The sequence below is a fragment of the Diprion similis genome, chromosome 5, assembly GCF_021155765.1.
Source record: "Diprion similis isolate iyDipSimi1 chromosome 5, iyDipSimi1.1, whole genome shotgun sequence".
Lineage (NCBI taxonomy): Eukaryota > Metazoa > Arthropoda > Insecta > Hymenoptera > Diprionidae > Diprion > Diprion similis.
The window spans coordinates 5,629,734-5,648,376 of record NC_060109.1 but is presented as its reverse complement, the minus strand read 5'-3'; the positions used below and the strand labels follow the sequence as shown (position 1 = coordinate 5,648,376).

The window sequence follows — 18,643 nt, the reverse complement described above, 5'->3', positions numbered from 1 at the left end:
GTGACCGAAGATACTTTTCATCATTGAGGTTCCCATCGATGAAAAATGGCCCGATCAGCCGATTACCAATGGCGCCGAGCCAGACGTTGAGCTTCAACGGGTACTGCGTGCCGGCCTGAATGAACAGACAAGGGTTGCTTCGGCACCAGGCTCTGGTGTTCTGCCTGTTGGGTTTTCCGACAAGTATTACCGTACTTACATCGGAGAAACAAATGCGACTTAACAAGCCCTCATCTGCATTCAGACGTTCCATCATCTCTTAGCTGAAGCGAAGGCGATTATCGCCATCACCAAAGAGTTCGTGATGTACTTGAAACTTGTACGATTTGTACTTAGCTTCACGCAGCACTCTTCTGACCGACGCCTTGGAATTCTCAAGCTCCTGTGCAACATGGCTGGTTGGCTTGAAGGGATCCTCTTCGATGGTCAAGCAGATGTCCAGCTTGGTATCCCAACTTAGTTGCCCGTTTGGCTGGACCACTTTCTTCGTCCTCTCGTCGACACTCCCAGTTTGCTCAAACTTCAGGACCATGTTCCTGATTGTCGCGATGGACGGTATCGGTCGATCCGGGTGGGCGGCCGCGAAATGATCTTTATTTTCCCGGTACGTCAGTCCTTGATAGTGATGCTTCACCAACTCCACTTTCTCTTGAACAGAAAACTTGTAATTAGGCATTTTCAACCTGTAAAAAACTTCACAAAAGGATTACGATACTTAGTTTATATTCGCGGGTGGAGAAGTTGGGAAACTTTACAGATAGATGATTTGATTGGCTGATATCGGTCGCGACGTTGGTCTCATCCAATCAGATTGTGGTAGCAGCGTGATTTTCGCGCCCTCGCGGGTGTTTTTCAGTATGCACAGAATTATGATACGTACTATTGTCTGGCTAAATAACACGTGGTGATCTGTTTCTGACTTTAAGTTCAAGAAATCGATATTCATCCTCATCATTACGTAGGAAAACATGGAAATGGTTCCGCGATGAGAACGGCGACGTTTAATTACCGCGTGTTCAGCGGTTCGGGTAAATAAATTTCGATAACCTCGCGAGCATGATGTGACATTCTCGATTCGATAAATTTTGTTGGTTTCAGGAAAATATGAACTATAAGAAAAATTAACAATTCAAAGTCAATAAATGGAACTTACAAACGCATCACCTGAAACGATATCCAACGATCGGTAACTCGTGATTGTAATTTTCGAACGTGAAGTAAGTTGATGTCACATGGCAATGAGTTACATTAACGTTCATTTTTCTTGCAATTTATTGCAAATCAGTTGTATCCAAAAATATTAGAAGCTCCTAACTGATCATGATACCTTCTAATACTTTCAGGTAGGAAACAATCCATCATCGAAGTGGGACTGAAGTTGTCAGGCATCGAAGCGTGTAAGTAAATTTCTGATTCTGTGATCTTTGCATATTACAATATTTTCACATATATTTGATGATAAAACTCGTCTTTTTTGGTAGGCTCAAAGTTTCAAGTTTGGTTAATGGGAGGAAAATCATACCTTACCTAATGGTCCAAACGTTGATGGCAAGGACCCTGATTTCTCGATTGGTGCCACCATTCCAACCATCGACCCTGGTTGTTCCGTTGTTTCATCAGACAACAGATACCCAAAGGAATTTTTTCAGGTCGTCGCCACCTTCTGAACATCAGTTCAGAATATTCGATCATTTTAGATTGATCGAGCCAATAGTAATAAGTTTGTTTTTCAACAGTTGCTACTAATTAATTTTGCCGAGGAATCATTCCGTGCACCATTGTAATCCAAGCGGTATTATTAGCCCGCATTTCTTTTCAAATTTTATTTTTTTTAGTTTTGATATTTTATTTCCTACTCTCTTGGTATTCAATTTAGATGAATAGTGTTTCAAGTCTCGAATCAGATTCTACGAATGAGTTTTGATAGGTAAATTGAACCAATCTCAATCTAACAATGTTGGATAACTTCAGTAGAAAATATCTTTGAAGCCAATATTAATTGACGGTATCATCTGACTAGCTAGTTGCAGCTATCATCCATGCTTCAGTCTCGTTTAACTCCAGCAACGTCTACAGATTGCATTCACTTACTAGTACACGTTACAAATGATCACTTTGTCTACAGTAGGATTTACTTGCTGGCTAACTTTTTTATTATGAATCTTTAGCAGGGAGTTATCCGGTAACTCCTCGATAGCTTGAAACCAGATTCAATTTTACACTCTTACCGTGGTCCTTCACTTAGACTGAAAGTTTGTGAATCTCCATTTATCACAATTATTTCTGCATCCCATATTAACACTGTCCGAAACAACAAAATCTCATCCTGAGATTGGAAATGGAACTCGCAACGCAAAAGTTATCTAGTGGCACAAGTTGAAAACAAGGAATTGTATAATGGTTTCAGCGATATAGGAATTCCTACCGCATATTCATGTTACCAGATGATGTTCCGAGCACTTTGAAGAAGATATTTTATTGGATTCAGATTTGAGTCTATTGTTCCTAAATAACAGCAAGTAGGAGATTATTTGAGAAAATGTTTTCATGAACTTCGTTCAAAATTAGGTATTCATTTGTTTCAAAGGAACAAGGGCTAGAATCTTAAATTTGATAAGTTAATATCTTCATATTATTGATCTGAACATTTCTCTAAAACATGGTTATCCTGAAAGGTAATTGCGATACTGAGGCACATTTTGAAAATGTCTATTTTCAACTTGGGTCACAGAATGTTCCTGAGTTTTACTCTTTGGATTAGATTTTCTTTGTTTCGAACTGCACCAACATGAAATTCAGAAATTATTCCAGTAAATCAAATATTTTGATTTTAGTATTAGGTTCCCTTCATTTATTTAATCGAACATTGTTGAAAATTCATAAAATGAACTCGAATAATTATTGGGTAATTTTCTTTAGTAGTAACAACAATTTTGTTGAACCAAATTCTAGAAAAAGAGATTCACAGTTGTGTTATTAACGGTAAGATATTCCAATTTCTTGAACAATCGGTTTGATGTCTTTTATTTTCAAGAATCATCAAATCTAATGTTACCCTCTGAAATAACCAGAGAGTGACAAAGGTGATTAGAAGATACGTTGCACGCGATTTGAAATCAGAAGAAACTGTAAGACCCACAACTTCTTCCAACAACCAACAAAAGAGGCGATGATGTTTGCATGTGTCATGAATTGAATAGAGGGAGCAGATATCAGCGAATAGCAGAGATGCAATTATTTTTACTTTATTTTCTTGATAAAGATCAAAAAAAATGTCATTTTTATGCTTAATGTATGAAGTAATAAAAATGATTGAATAAATTGTCCCTACTCACCTGCTTTGTTTCTTCCAAGCACCAAACATTTAAACAGATTTCTTGTTTCACTCGATTAAGACGAATTGTAAAAAAGCATTAGCATTAAATTCCGACCGTTCTTTGAAGAATCAACTTTCTGGCGCAATGACAAATGCTTCCCAAGCCTTTGCGAGTCACTACCTCGATTATTTGACACTCTAACCTCAAAAACGCGTATGAACTACATGGCCGACGAAAACAAAGGTTAACAGCTGAAATTCGGGATGGCCAGACTGCACGGACGGCGGATTTAAACTCGCGCATGCGCAGTTCTTGTATAGTTTCTAGAGATGGTCCCGGTATAGACGGGTTATAAGACCAATGAAACTGAGGTACAGTTTTTTGGGTAATAAATTACATTCGGACCTTTATCGATTGGGCATACAACGTAATACTTTTTACATTTAAAGCGGTCGACGAAGTCAATGCGAATATTCGAGTGATGGTTTAATGCAGATAAAGGTCTGATTATGAACCTGTATTCCACCGCAAATCAAGAATAATATTGAGATATGGCGATAGCAATTTTGTAATAGCCTATTCCGGAGCGGATACTGTGACAGCAATGAGAAACTGTTGTACGGGATGATCTTTGACCGGTTGACCTTTACCATTCAAAGTGCGAGGAATGATACTGCAGTTATGTTTCGATATGAAGTGTAATGACCTCTATGTGGTTGTGTCGCAGACTTATGATAATACAGCTCTTTGATGCAATGCATAAGCACTTGTACGTGTTAGTTTTGACTTGTCTATATAGTTAAATGCAATGGTCGGCATACAGATGAAAATATTGCGAACGTTTCAGAGAATATTACGGAATTGGGGGTGAAATAAGACTACACCGCAAGTATGCTAATATAATATGTTTATTTTGAGTCAACCATGAGAGTAAAAAATTTAAATTCTCCACTACACGTTTGAGGGACTGCATCAGCTCATGCAACCAGACGCAGCCTTTGTAGGTCTAGTGTAAATGAATAGGCTTGTTTCACATCGCCTGTACTTGATTAAATCAGGATTCACGTGCCTGGCATGGATTTCTACGATGTGTCGGTAATGTTGGATGCTGCACTGCCAATAATAATCAGGGTATGAGAGGATAGAAGGCTGCAATATTGTAGTATTCGTTTCAGAGAGTTAATGTTTGAACTTACTATAAAACAAAGCAGCTCGTGCGAAGCCAGGTTCGCCAATCTCCGAAATCCCGCTTACCGTACCACGACTCCACTGTTGGTGAAAATACTGCCAGAGTGGTTCGTAAGTCAGCTGCCGCACGCCAGTCCAGTCGACTTGGGCGACTGCAACACCGCCCTGCTTTTATACTGTAGCGAATGGCGCGGTAAAGGGTCAACATCTGTCGCGGTGAACGGACATTTTTTTTTAGTATTCCCAAACCTGCGGCGTATTCATTACGGTGGAATGAGATCGCAATAATGATGCACATTTTGTTGGAGGCCGTTGTCAAACGAAATTGTATCCACCGTAAATTGTCGGGGCAGCTTGCAAAGTGACATTGTATGGTCCTGAAATAGCGACGATGCGGAGAGATTGGCGTATACATTATGATGGAATTGGGCTGCACACCGGGCGCCGAGGTTCAGCGACACTGGTGACATCGCGCGTGATGTATGAAATGTTATACTCACCACTGCACTTTACTTACCACTACAGTACACTCACCATTGCACTGCTATGGCACTCTACTTATCATTGTGAGATAGTAATTCACGAATTTACCCCCACCAGGGTAGTGGCACGTCAGCGAAAAAATTTACCCCTACCACACACACATATACATGGTGATACAGAAACACCGTTATGAAGAACACCGAAATCTCATTATGGCGACATTTGTTACCGACCTTTCACGCATGCCGGTAATTTTTTACCGACATTACACCATACATTACCGGCATGCGCGTGATCTCGGTAACAAATGTCGCCAAAATGAGATTTCGGTTTACTTCGTAATCGAAAACCAGATCAGCTGCCATTTCGTCATTTTACCATCAAATCTCACGGGACTGGGCTCAAAATGTGTGTTTCATCACCAACGAGTGGCATCATACCGAATAGTTCGATCCATTCAGTGAAACTGTGAGAATTTGGCCAATTTCTGTGGGTGGTAACCAATCTGTAAAATTTTTTTTCCAAATTTTAAAAAAGTAAAAAGTTGCTCCACTTTTTGTCAAAATGAGACATCAACTGCCCAAGTTTCACTTTGATCGCTGAAGCGGTGTAGGAGTTTTGCACCCCCGTGTTTTCGAGGTGTACAACGCGTCTTTATAAGCATCTTAAGGCTTGAATTCGGTTCTGTGTGCCTTGACGTTCAATTCAATTATGACTTCTTATCATGATTCTGGTGTCTGAAGGACGTTTCTTTGTTGCATCAGTTTGATTCGTAGTAGGAGTCTTGAAGAGACTTCTGATTGGATTTTAGGTACGTCGGTGCAAGACGATTGGTCTTGAAGAGGCCAATCGGTGCAATTCTGACAAGATAGTTAATTGCAAGAATGCATTTTTGTGTTCTGAGGATGACAATTTGTGAACTGCTTATCTTTTCTTTTCTCATCTTCTTAACGTTCGGTCACTGAGGTTTATGAACTCGAGTTCTTTTAATTTCGATTAGACGAGTATGGTCTATATGTTGGTTAAAGTTACGCCATGTGAGTAGCTAGCCGTATTCGGCAGGATGCGTTTACCATTAGTTTTATCACAATCTCAATATAATTAGTATCCTTTAAACTCTAGAAGCTTTTGAGGAAATGGACATTTGAAATTTATGAACGTTAGTGGAAGTTGAAAAATTCAGTTAGTCCACCCACAAAGAAAAAAAAAAAAAAATGCAATTCATATGCTATCAGTTTGAAATTCAATGTATCGAAGTTTTCATAAGATTAAAAAATGCATGTTTCGGATTTTCCTTGAATATCCCAATTATACACGTTCTAAAATGATTTCTTGCAGCGACATGGATGCTTTTATCTACGATGGAACCGTGCTTGACTATCTGGTTGCACAGGATGAAGATTGTAGACTTCTTACCGTCGGTTCCTGGTATGCCATGACAGGATACGGCATAGCCTTTCCAAGAAATTCGAAATATGTCCAAATGTTCAACAAAAGACTCCTGGACTACAGAGAAAACGGTAATTTGAGAAAGCATGATAAATAACGAATTTTGAAATAGCATAAAATAACGTCGAACTGCTCCAAGTAATCTTCAGTCTTCCAACGACGTACTGTTTATAGAAAAGAATCAAGTTTTGAAGATTTTATCCACTTCATTAATTAATTGATTGATTTTTTCCGGAAGAGGCTTCTTGATTGTATCATACGTATGTCAAACATTTTCGGTGTCGTTTCGGTCAAATAGATATAAAAACAATATGAATTGACAATTCGGCCCTGATGGTAGGCAGCAAAGGGCGTGGGGGGGGGGGGGGGGGGTCCTTAAAACTGAAACATCTATCCACAACACCAGTGAGACAACGGATTGAGTGTAGTATAATAATATTAGCAGAAATACCCGGCGTCGCCGCGGGTTGTGATTTGAATAGAATAGTGAATCTTTGGTTGATAATTTATTATGAATAGATGAGAATAAATGAAATTGAATTACTTTGAAACGGTGTTACCGGTCCTGGTCGGTCGGATTACCCTTCGGTGGTGGTTGCACGCTCCCCCAGCCGGATGCTCAGAGTCGACCAGGGTAGTTTAGGAAGGAGTAGGGTAATTAAAATAATCGGACACTTGATTATAGTATTGACTGTAGTTTATTTATACCGTCTTTGGATCACTAAGAAAAACAGAAATAGAAGAGCGTATGATGCAATCAACTTGGTTTCTCGTAATGAATAATTATAAATAACATCAATATATGTACAACAGATCGAAGAATATTCTTACGTGCTAGACAGGATATGACGGGTATTGAATCGGCGGTGCCGGTACAATGGATATATGTTTATATATATTTATTTATATTGTAACGCTAAATTCTGTTACCCTCTGTCGAGGACTTACCGTTAACACTTTGGCGCGATTCTCCAATCATTCGATACGATATATAAAGATAAGAAAAGGTACTCGTTGGGCGCTAGACGCTTCAGCGTCAAATTTTGAAGAAAAGGGAAAGATACGATACGGTAATGATAATGAGAGAACCCGCTGTATGGCTATCTAGGCTCAAGTACTCACACGAACTGGTAGAGTGGCGGTATCCAAGGCAGTTACAACAATTGCGGAAATAAGGAAAGTAAAGAAATCAAGAAATAAGCTCGAATCAAGGAAATTAACAAGTCAATCAGTCGTTTATTATTAATCAGTTCACAAGCGGTAGATTGATCATATTTGTTACAGAAAGGTAGCAAAGGTAATTAGTCAACGAGAGTGGTTTACAAGATTTTCGATAAAAAAAAGTTGAGCGATAATCCGCACAAAAATGATAGTTAACAAAAGAAATTAGTCGTAGGTCGGGAGAAGCGATATGATACAAAAAATCTACTTAAACTTGACGTCACTGGGCGACGTGATTTTACCCAAATTTCAGAAGGCAACACTACGAGAATTGTTAATTTGTTGAATTACAGCAAGAGTGAAACTTTAGCGAAAATCGGTAGTTGACAGAATTGACGATGGCTCAGAATGATAGTGATAAGAAAATAATATTGAAATTACGACAAACGGTAATTAGCAAGAGAGATTGACAGTGATATACAATTCAAAAATATCGGTAGCTTATACAATAGAATTATTCACAGCAAGCGAATCGATAATTTACAACGGTCAAAATTACGATATTACATTAGCAAGGAAATTCGAAATTACAATAACGAAAGAGAATACAAGAATTTATGCGAGATTGAGAGATTTAGAGAAGGGTTCGCAAGATAAAAATATTACACTAAATACACCTGTTTACAATAAGCAACTTAAGGTAACAAAGAAATACGATATTCGGGAAACAAGAAAATATTACAAGGTAATAAGGAATGCAAATCAATAATAAGCGATAGAAACAAAGGTGCGGTAGTATTTAGTGGCTTAATCTACGCTCGGCTGTACTCCAAGTAGCTCGATATACGATCCAAAATTCATGCAAAAAGCAAATAATATAAAATAAGCGATAGGCAATACTAGTAAAGAAAATTAAAGATAGCGATAGTGAGAGACAGTAGAAATTACAAAAGCAATTCTAGCATAAAATTACGAGAATCAGAGAAAATCAGAAATACGAAAGATATTCATTCGGTAGTTACGAGGTCACTCGACGATAAGTTTTAGGAAATTGATTACATAACGAAATTATGCAGCCACACGGCGGCTTACAGCACCTCAACGTCCGTGGACCATGACTCACACTGATTTCAGCCCTGACTGACAGGAAGGCTGCGTCGATCCTCAGAACGAGGGCTTTATCAATCCTGACGTAGTGTTTTGGGTTCGGTCAGGCTCCTGGCCGGTAAGTCGGGGAACGACAGGCTGCGGTCTGCCCTTAATGTCGAACTTACGGCATCCGAGAAAGTAGCCCTTTGAAGTTGTACGGGAGATTCATAATTACGGAACGGTAGTTGAATTCGTCGGTAGCTGGAACTGTAGTTTTCGGTAGATGTTGATCCCTAGGTGAATCAAAGAAATGTGTTGATCCCTCGATGATTGTGGTTGCGGTACCTGTTTAGCTTGCGCGGAAGCGCGGGATTACAAAATTCATACAGAAAATATTAGTAACTAGTATTTTTCGCCTATATCGTATTGAGCTTTCTTGGAGTACCCCGCCAGGGACGCGTTTTCGGTAGTTTCCTTCAGATTTTTGACCTTGTAACGGGCCATTCGAAAATGCCACGTCACAATACATATGACGGAACGGTTTATATATTTTGGTGGAAGGCGGACAGGTAATTCTACGGCGGACCTATTATATATTATAATATATATAGTCGCACCTATTAAACGGATGAGTCTGAACTAGAGCTGGAGTAGCGGAGACTGATTTGACTACGGGCTAAACGGCCCTCCATAAGGGTTGGCTTGCGGCACCCTTGATGTGAGCAGCGTGCGTTCCAGGCGGGCACTTAGGGCCCTCAGGGGATGCGCGTGGCCCGAAGGGTTCGGGATCTAGTGACGAGGTGGCGGCAGCGGGTCGATTTCAGGAATCGGTAAACGGGAAAACAGGTGTTCGGCCCAACTGCTGATTGCCTCGTCACAACTTGGAACATTCTTATGAAGAAAGAATATCATATGCACAGATGAGATCCGCATAGGATGCCCGTTTACGGTTGTTTGCTTGCGTGATCTGGAGCACTATACATATGGTTCCGCTTCTCCCACTTATAATCTAATTAACTAGCACCTTCCCTACGGATTCCAGTTACAATTCTTTCAAAATTATGGCCGAAGTGTCATTCAATTGGGGATGGCATCCGGAAACTTTTTGGAAAAATTCAAGATGTGATATAAAAAATTGCAAAAGTTATAAGCTTGGGAGAAACCTCGACGACAGCCTCTAAGCGCTGTCATCTATATAACCTCTAAGATCACGAGGGCACGAATAACCCCTTTCACAAAGTGCATAAGCCGTCAATTTAAGTATAAATATTCAATTTCATCATATTTGTATATTCGTCGAGTCTCAAATTAACGGCTTATGCACTTTGTGAAAGAGGTTATTCGTGCCCTCGCGATCTTAGAGGTTATATGGATGACAGCGCCGAGAGGCTGTCGTCGTGGTTTCTCCCATTTCTCCTGTGCACTGCTTCACCGGCCATAGGCACATAAAATACGAGTAGAAAAGAAACAAAAGTTGGAAAAATATACTTAGCCACAGTGAAAACCTGGGATCGCATAAATAGCAGACTATAATTCTTTCCATTGTAGAATGATTGAACTGTCCTATTTATTTTATATTTGATCGGGAACAACCAAATAACCGCATGGTCTATGACTAAATTCAGAAAAAAAAATTTATCAGGTTAAATGTATTTTTGGTTGATGCAATGAATCGTAGTGTGCCGTAGTTAATTGGAACTACTGCGAAACGACCCAAACTTCCCAATGCCGCAAGTCAAATTTATTTTAAGTAACCGTTTACATTTGAGAAAGAATTTACTATGAAATGAACATTTTAGTGACATTATATATGACGGCGTGATCGAAAAAGAGCCGCTAGACCAGCCGGCTGTTTTCCGGACTGAGTCGCGACTACCAGTAACGAATCGCTGACGTCTCTTTCGATTGTTTTTCTTGATTTGTATATTCAGATTGCCTTTTCATTCACTTCAATAAACGTGTCCGGTGCAGCTACTGTTTTCCTTCCGACCTGAATAAGATGCCCCTGCCCCAGGAAGATGGAACTCACCACCTTCCCGACATATCTAGGAATTTTTCATGACTATTTACGGATTTCCGTGACTCCTGTACATGAAAATACACACACTTTAAATGCACTATTTTTTTTCCCTAAAAAATCTGACCGATCAGTAGGGTCATCGTCTGTCGGAAAACAATATATGGGGCGGGTTTCGATATCAGCTAGTAACGGTGATCACTCCCTGGGACAGAGGCAGAGCTACTTTCAAACTCAGCAGCGCAAAAGAGGTGAATGATTGTTAAGCGAATATTGGAACGTACCGATTATGATGAGTGATAGCATATATACTCGTACACCCTTAACGAAAAGCAACCTTACTTCAAGATACGGATAAGTGTCACCAAAATGTGCAAATAATCATTGAAATCATTCTACCGAAGATTGATTGTATATGTAAGTAGAATTCTTGACCTCAATGATGATGTGTATAATAACCTCTTGGATATGAAGGTCGAGTGAAAACAACGAAACTGTTTTAACGTTTCAGCCCGAGTGGGGGCCCTCCTCAGAACAGAATTTGTTTACTGCAATCTGTCAAGTACACAAAACCAATATAACATGGCAATATAATTAGCCTGACTTATCAAGTGTTTATAAATGTGGTGTTATCGTTATAATACTAATGCCTAACCAAGATAACAGCAACCTTAGGTGTAACAATTGGTGTTGCACTGTGAACATTAACCTATAAGTCGTTTAAAATGGTAATCACCTGGCATGTTGCGCAGCTACATCACTGGCACGGACGAACGACAAAAAATCACATAGAGAATAATATTTAAAAAAAACGGTAGCAAACCCCAGAAGAATTATATGCAATAGCAATACAGATCTCTTAACTCAGCATCGTGTATATAAATTTTAGGTGTAAAAGGCCGCAGAAGTGAAGAAGAAAAGAAAAAGAAAAGAAAAATTATTGACAGTAAACACAACGTCGATCGTCCAGCGACGAGAAGCAAAAGGAGGAAGGAGGCAAGGCTAGCAAGCAGCGGTAAATCAATCAATATAGATTAGGGACAACAGACAATGCTGGCGAAGAAGAGCAAAACACAGTGGATAATGAGGTAAACTACGAAGGAAGTATCACTGGAGTACAGATGGAACTAAGATGTTCTATGTCCGAGCGTAAATTAACAGAAAGAGGATTGGCGACAATGTGACACATCTCCAGCAATAGTCTTTTGTAATATACGGGATCAACCGCCAACACACTAGGACCGTCGAAATTGAACGCATGATCTTGATCCAGAGAATGTCTAGTCAAAGCAGTGTAATTGTCCTCGTGTTCGTGAATATTGCGTCTATGTTCAGGTACTCTGGTGTGTAGTTGTCTACCGGTTTGCCCTATGTAAATTTTATCACACTGTTTGCAAGGGATCTTATATACTATGCAAGAACATTTATTAATCTCTAGAGAATCTTTACCTGAATCGAACAGGAAGGACAAGTCACGTTTGTTTTCTCCTACAAATTTGATGTTGTAACGGGCGAAGGTACGATTCAATGACTCGAAGAAGCCAAGAACATAAGGGATAGACACAAACCGTAACGGAACAACCGGATGAACATCTAGATTGTTATTGTCGGAGTCTGATGGTGTGACGATGGATTTATGTCTATCCCGTATGTGTTTACTCAACATAATGTAGGGATAATTGTTCTTCCATAGCACTTGATAAATTAAGGATAAATTCTTATTATGATAAGCTGGACTCGACAATCTAATGGCTCTGTTGACCAGACAGTTGATCGTGCCGATTTTATAGGATCTTGGGTGGTGCGACAGGAAATTTAAATACCTCTGGGACCAAGTATCTTTGTGGTACCAATCTGTGTGTATACATCGATTATGAATCATTAGGGAAACATCTAAAAAGCTAATTTGACATTGTGATTCTGATTTGATGGTGAACTGTAACTTAGAATGATAGCTGTTAAATGCCTAAAGAAGAAATTCGAATTTGTTACTAGAAAAGGCAGTAATGATATCATCCACATAACGGAAAAAGAATGGAATAGAGAAATCTAGTTTATTTAAGCAAAATGTTTCTAAGTCATCCGTTACAAGATCCGATAAAATCGGGGAAAAGGGAAAACCCGTAGGAAGGCCAAACGTTTGAGCGTAATTAGTATTACTAAATTTGAATATTGAAGCCTTGAAACAAATTTTGAGTGCCTCAGTTAGTTCAACTAGAGGTACGGGTACCTTGTCCACTAATCGTGGCCACCTTTTGTCCAACGCCATGATAGCAAGGCCTTGAGGTACATTGGTAAACAACGATACGACATCTAGAGAAACTAATTTGTAAAAGGACGGAAGAGTGTGACCCTTGAGCAAATCAACTAAAGCGAAACTATCTTTAACGCGTGATGGTGGCGGGACTATATGTTCACCAATTCAGTCGCTCAGAACTCGTGCGAGATTATACGTAGGGCTGTTCGTGAAGGAAACATTGATTCTTAACGGTACGTCAGGTTTATGAATTTTGGGAAGTCCATATGCTCTCGGTTGGACGCAATCGGACTCAATAAGATGACGTTTCAGCTGTTCAGAAATATAACCAGAACTTTTCCAAAAATTAATCAGTTTTCTAATGTCTTGTTGCAGAGTGTAATTAAGATCATACCTCACAACATTGTTAGTGTCTGTGTTGGAAAGCTGGAATAGCATTTTTTCAGAATACGATTGCCTCTGAAAAACTACGGTTGCGTTGCCTTTGTCCGATTTGGGAAACAATAAATCATTGTTCACTTTATAAAAGCCTTTGTTTTATTGGTTTTATACTCCAAAACAGCGTCAAATTTATTGTATCCAGAAGGGACATTTTTAAACTTTTTTAACATATTAGTGTAATCTAACCTTGCCTGGTTTCTACGATCTAGTGAAATTAAAGACATATTGGCCTCAAAATCAGAAATGAGATTAGCAATTAGAATGTCTTTAGATTTAAAGGGAATACCATATTTCGGTCCCAGTTTAAGCACGTCAGTGACATTTTCTGGAATAGAGACTGAGCTAAGATTAACGTCGAGCGGCCCGCGGTCAAAGGATTTCGGTGCGACGTTGAACGTGACGACCCTGAACGAATTCTCGGAATTTTAGGCCGACAAACAGTTCTCGGAATCGGTCAACGAGTTTCGACTTGACGTCGAGCGGCCCGCGATCAAAGGATTTCGGTGCGACGTTGAACGTGACGACCCTGAACGAATTCTCGGAATCTTAGGCCGACAAACAGTTCTCGTAATCGGTCGACGAGTTTCGACTTGACGTCGAGCGGCCCCCGATCAAAGGATTTCGGTGCGACGTTGAACGTGACGACCCTGAACGAATTCTCGGAATTTTAGGCCGACAAACAGTTCTCGGAATCGGTCAACGAGTTTCGACTTGACGTCGAGCGGCCCGCGATCAAAGGATTTCGGTGCGACGTTGAACGTGACGACCCTGAACGAATTCTCGGAATCTTAGGCCGACAAACAGTTCTCGTAATCGGTCGACGAGTTTCGACTGACGTCGAGCGTCCGACGAGTTGCGACTTGACGTCGAGGGGCCTGCGTCTATCGGTTTTCGGCGTGTCGTTGAATTCTGGAAGGTTCTGAGCGCTTGGTGGGAGAAATATGGTATGAAAGCCTGAATTTCAGAACGTTATTCTCACAACGATTCTCCAGCTCTCATGAAGAGAACCTCCGACAAAGCACAACCACGCCGGCGAATTGATCTGTTCTTAAAAAATCTTGAAGACTTGAAAAAGATTGTTCATCAAAAATCTGAACTTAACAAAGTGACAAAGAAGTTGAAAAGTTTGAAATTGAGATAAAATTAACACCAACAATGGATTTCACAAAATTGAACCAAATTAGCAAACTGCAAGAATTCCTACCAACCAGGAAGCTATCCGACTAGAAAGTTTTGAAAAATTACCGAATCACAAGTGTCAGGAGGGTACAGACTCGATTTGGTCAACGGGTGGTCGTCGATGTGGATGCGACGTTCAGCGTCTTTCTCCCGGCACGCATGGCGAAGGTGCTCTGCGAGGACGACGGTCTGATGCAGAACTTGGTGCAGGCTGTCGAGGAGGATCGCTTGCTGCTGAAGTATCTGGGCGGTCAATATAACCCGGTGGAATTCACCGATGCGTCTACTCTCGAATAAGTTTGCACTTAATTTAAGTTTCAGACATTTAAGCAAAATTATGTGCATTATTGTTTTAAAGAATATATTTTTTCACAAAATTACAAAATACTACTCCTACTACGACTGTACCACTACTCCACACATGATTATAATGAGGGGTCTGTCGAAAGCTGTTACATTGATCTGAAACACACACAAACACAACAAAAACTGTAACTTGAGAAAAGTTTAATATACCCTAGAATCACGTAAGTTTTGTAGTCTTTATTGTAAAATAAAGAAACCAATTCATCGAACTTGTTATAAAAGTTATCACATCATTGTCCAAATACTTGAAAAAAAAACTTTATCAGCGAACGAACGAATTATGTAAAAAATTATAATATAATTTCATCTTACACTTTGAGGAATAACCACGAACCATCCCACACTCTTTCCAAGCGGGCTGTCACACCCGCTTGGCAAACAAAAACGTTTCAGTCCCGATCGCCATAGATCATAATGGCAAGTTGAACCGATCGAACGAGGAAGCCTCGAGGTAGGTGCTCAGCCCATTCTCGAGTCACTTTCATGTTCGGTAGAATGTGAACATACTTCATTTCTGAGAAAAAAAATAACTCCGTTAGATATCCAAAGTCTTGATTGCCCATCACACACAGACGAAAAAAATTTCGATACTCTGATAAAACTCACCGATATTTTTTTTTTTTTTTTGAAACGATTCTTTTTTTCGAATTCCCGGGGGAAAAAAATCTGAAAAAAGGCACACACGTTAAATTATTTCTCTTCGTTCAAGTAAAATCAAAAGTTGTTGCACATAAACGTTAAAAACTTTATAATAACTGCATTGATCTCGATCACCCACCTTGACACGTTGACAGTTCGACTGCGAATGATTTCATCAGGCTTATGGAGCACTCCACTCTTCGTGCAGCTTCTTCAAGTGTTTAGGTTCACAATTAAACCTATATGAAATCTCAAAGTGGTTGACAGTTGTCGGTTACGTTTGTAAATTACCGCTGTCTTACTCTGCTCTACTGAACAAGTGCAGAGGTCTCGAAACCGTAGACCTGACACTACTGGCAAAGTAAAAACATCCTCATCGCGTGCTCAGAGAACGATATCTACTAATACTATTGCACTACCACAGCTCTGTCTTGTACATGAAGCGCGTGAAACTTCATCGTCGGGTTCCAAGAACTGTCTTACCATCTTACATGAGCAGCAGATTCGCTCGATAAAGATCTCAAAGTTTTCGTTAAAGAATATTGTTCGCTAAGGTTCGATGATATGTGTGAGTCACGATGTACCATAAAAGGGACCGCGTCGGCGTAGAGTAATCATTACGAAGCAAGCTTTGCAACGATAACTCTTGTCAAGTGAGCGATTGAGGAAGAAACAAACATGGATTCCGAAAAGTGTTTGAAAATGATAAAAATCATGGACACGGCGTTCAAGATTTTGAGCGAGAAATCTTCACCGGCCGAGGTTCAAAAATGGATGCGATTTGCAACCCAAAATACGAGGCTTCTGAACAAAATTTGACGGGAGAACGCCTCGACGATTGGGGAGAAGACACGGATTTTGACAACGATCGGAATATTGAAATCGTTGACTGCAAAATTCCAACAGTTTCGAAAAGGAGGCGACGGATTACAAAGACGACGGCGGAGCGATCGAGTAAAATGGGAAGATTTGGAGACGGCGTTCGAGAGTCGAATTAGAACGGGTGCTGTAATCAATCTGCAACACAAGGATTTGGGTCTGTTTTTGAAAGATGCCAAACACCTGGTCGTTGCAAGACTCAAGAACATGCTACGTAAGACAGGAAGTTTGAAAGCCAACTGTGTTTTATCCTGTAAATTCAGTGTTACAAAGAACGCTGAAATTGTGGAAGACAATAAATTTTTCAACACCAAAAATCAAGTTATCCTCCAACCAACGGACATACATGGGTGGTTCGAAGAGAATGTCAAGCAGAAAGTGATGGCTAAGGTGGAAGACTTCCAAGAAAAAGACTCTGGCTGGTCTTCGACTGAAATCGTCAATTTGACTGTGAATATCAACAATTACGTGCCACTACGAGGAGGTGTGTTCTCATATACACCACTACCCGAAGATATTCAAGATAAGAAGGCCGTTGTCAACATCCGTAACAGCGACTCGTATTGCTTTCTATGGTCGGTCACCGCAGCCCTCTTCCCAGCCAACAATAAAAATCCCAATGAAGTCAGCTCGTACCCACATTTCAGCTCAGTGCTACGGTATGATGGTTTGAATTTTCCAATGTCCTTGGATCAAATTCCAAAATTTGAAAAACTCAACGATCTTTCGATTAACGTTCATGGTATAGATTGTACTGAGAAGCAAAAGCATAGTGAAATTGTACCCGTTTATTTGAGTCGACACAAGTCTGATAAACTTACAATCCATCTTTTATTGATAGAGTGTGAAATTGATGATGATGATGATGATGATGATGGTATGGAAAATTACACAAAGAATAGAAGAATACACCATTTTGCATGTATTCGAAATTTATCACGATTAACAAGATCTCAAATTTCTGGTCACCGTGCTCGTACTTGGTTATGCGATAGGTGTCTGTCACACTTTCAATCTGAAAGATGTTTGTTAAAGCACAATGTAGATTGTCTGAAATTAAACAAAACTGAAGTTATTTTACCGACAGAAAAGGACAAGATTCTTAAATTCAAAAATTTCAAACATAAAGAAACTGTTCCATCCTGCATTTACGCAGATCTAGAATGTCTACTGCAACCCACTCTTGAAAGTCTTGGGGAAAACAGAACAATTTATCAGAAGCATACGCCGTACAGTATAGCCTATTATCTACATTGTGCGTTTAATAATTCAATTTCAAAATTCGAAATTAATCGTGGAGAGACTTGCGTTCAATGGTTTGTGACTGAGTTAGAGAAATTGGCACATTCGTTAGAAACTTAGAAAGTATCGTGGTGCTGCTCATCGAGGCTGCAACCTGAATTATCAAAACTCACATACAATTCCTGTGATATTCCACAATCTATCGGGTTATGATTCCCATTTTCTAATTAAAGCGTTGGCTACATCGTTCGAAGGCACAATCCAGCTTCTACCCGTAAACAAAGAAAAGTACATTTCTTTTACAGAATATGTCAAGGGAACAGATGTAAAATTTAGAGTCATGGATTCGTTCCGCTTTATGCCCAGTAGTCTTAAGAAGTTAGCAACGTATCTGGGTGATGATCAGAAATAAGTTACACAAAAGTTTCGCCGTAATTTAGATAAATTATAGTTATTGACTAGAAAAGGTGTTTTTCCGTATGAGTATATCGATAATTGGGAGAAGCTTTAGGACAGACGATTACCGACCAAACCAAAATTTTATTCGAAGTTAAACGATCGGGATATATCAGACGACGACTATGCACATGCATGTAAAGTTTGGCAAACTTTTAACGTTCAAACTTTGGGAGAGTACTCGGACTTGTATTTACAGACGGACATTTTTTTACTAGCTGATGTTTTTGAAAATTTTCGACAGAATTGTTGGACAACTTACTAACTGGACCCATTACATTACTACATAGCGCCCGGTCTGTCGTTTGATGCAATGTTAAAGTGTACCGCCATCGAGCTCAAGCTTCTCACTGATATAGATATGATTATGTTTATAGAAAAAGGTATTCGAGGTGGTGTGTCGCAGTGTTCGAACAGATACGCAAAGGCTAACAACAGATATACCGGGACCATCTCTAGAAACTAAACAAGAACTGCGCA

At 39.7% G+C, this 18,643-nt stretch overlaps 1 protein-coding gene across 1 annotated transcript; it reads right to left on the bottom strand.

Moving 5' to 3' along the window:
- Window positions 1-11,797: 11,797 nt before the first annotated feature.
- Window positions 11,798-14,926, bottom strand: LOC124406229. Its single transcript, XM_046881584.1, has 7 exons — window positions 14,648-14,926; window positions 14,239-14,356; window positions 13,594-13,727; window positions 13,199-13,387; window positions 12,794-13,057; window positions 12,154-12,670; window positions 11,798-12,072 (listed from the first exon to the last, which is right to left on the bottom strand). Exons 1-7 carry the CDS (start codon window positions 14,924-14,926, stop codon window positions 11,798-11,800), a joined length of 1,776 nt encoding a protein of 591 aa, XP_046737540.1.
- Window positions 14,927-18,643: the final 3,717 nt, after the last annotated feature.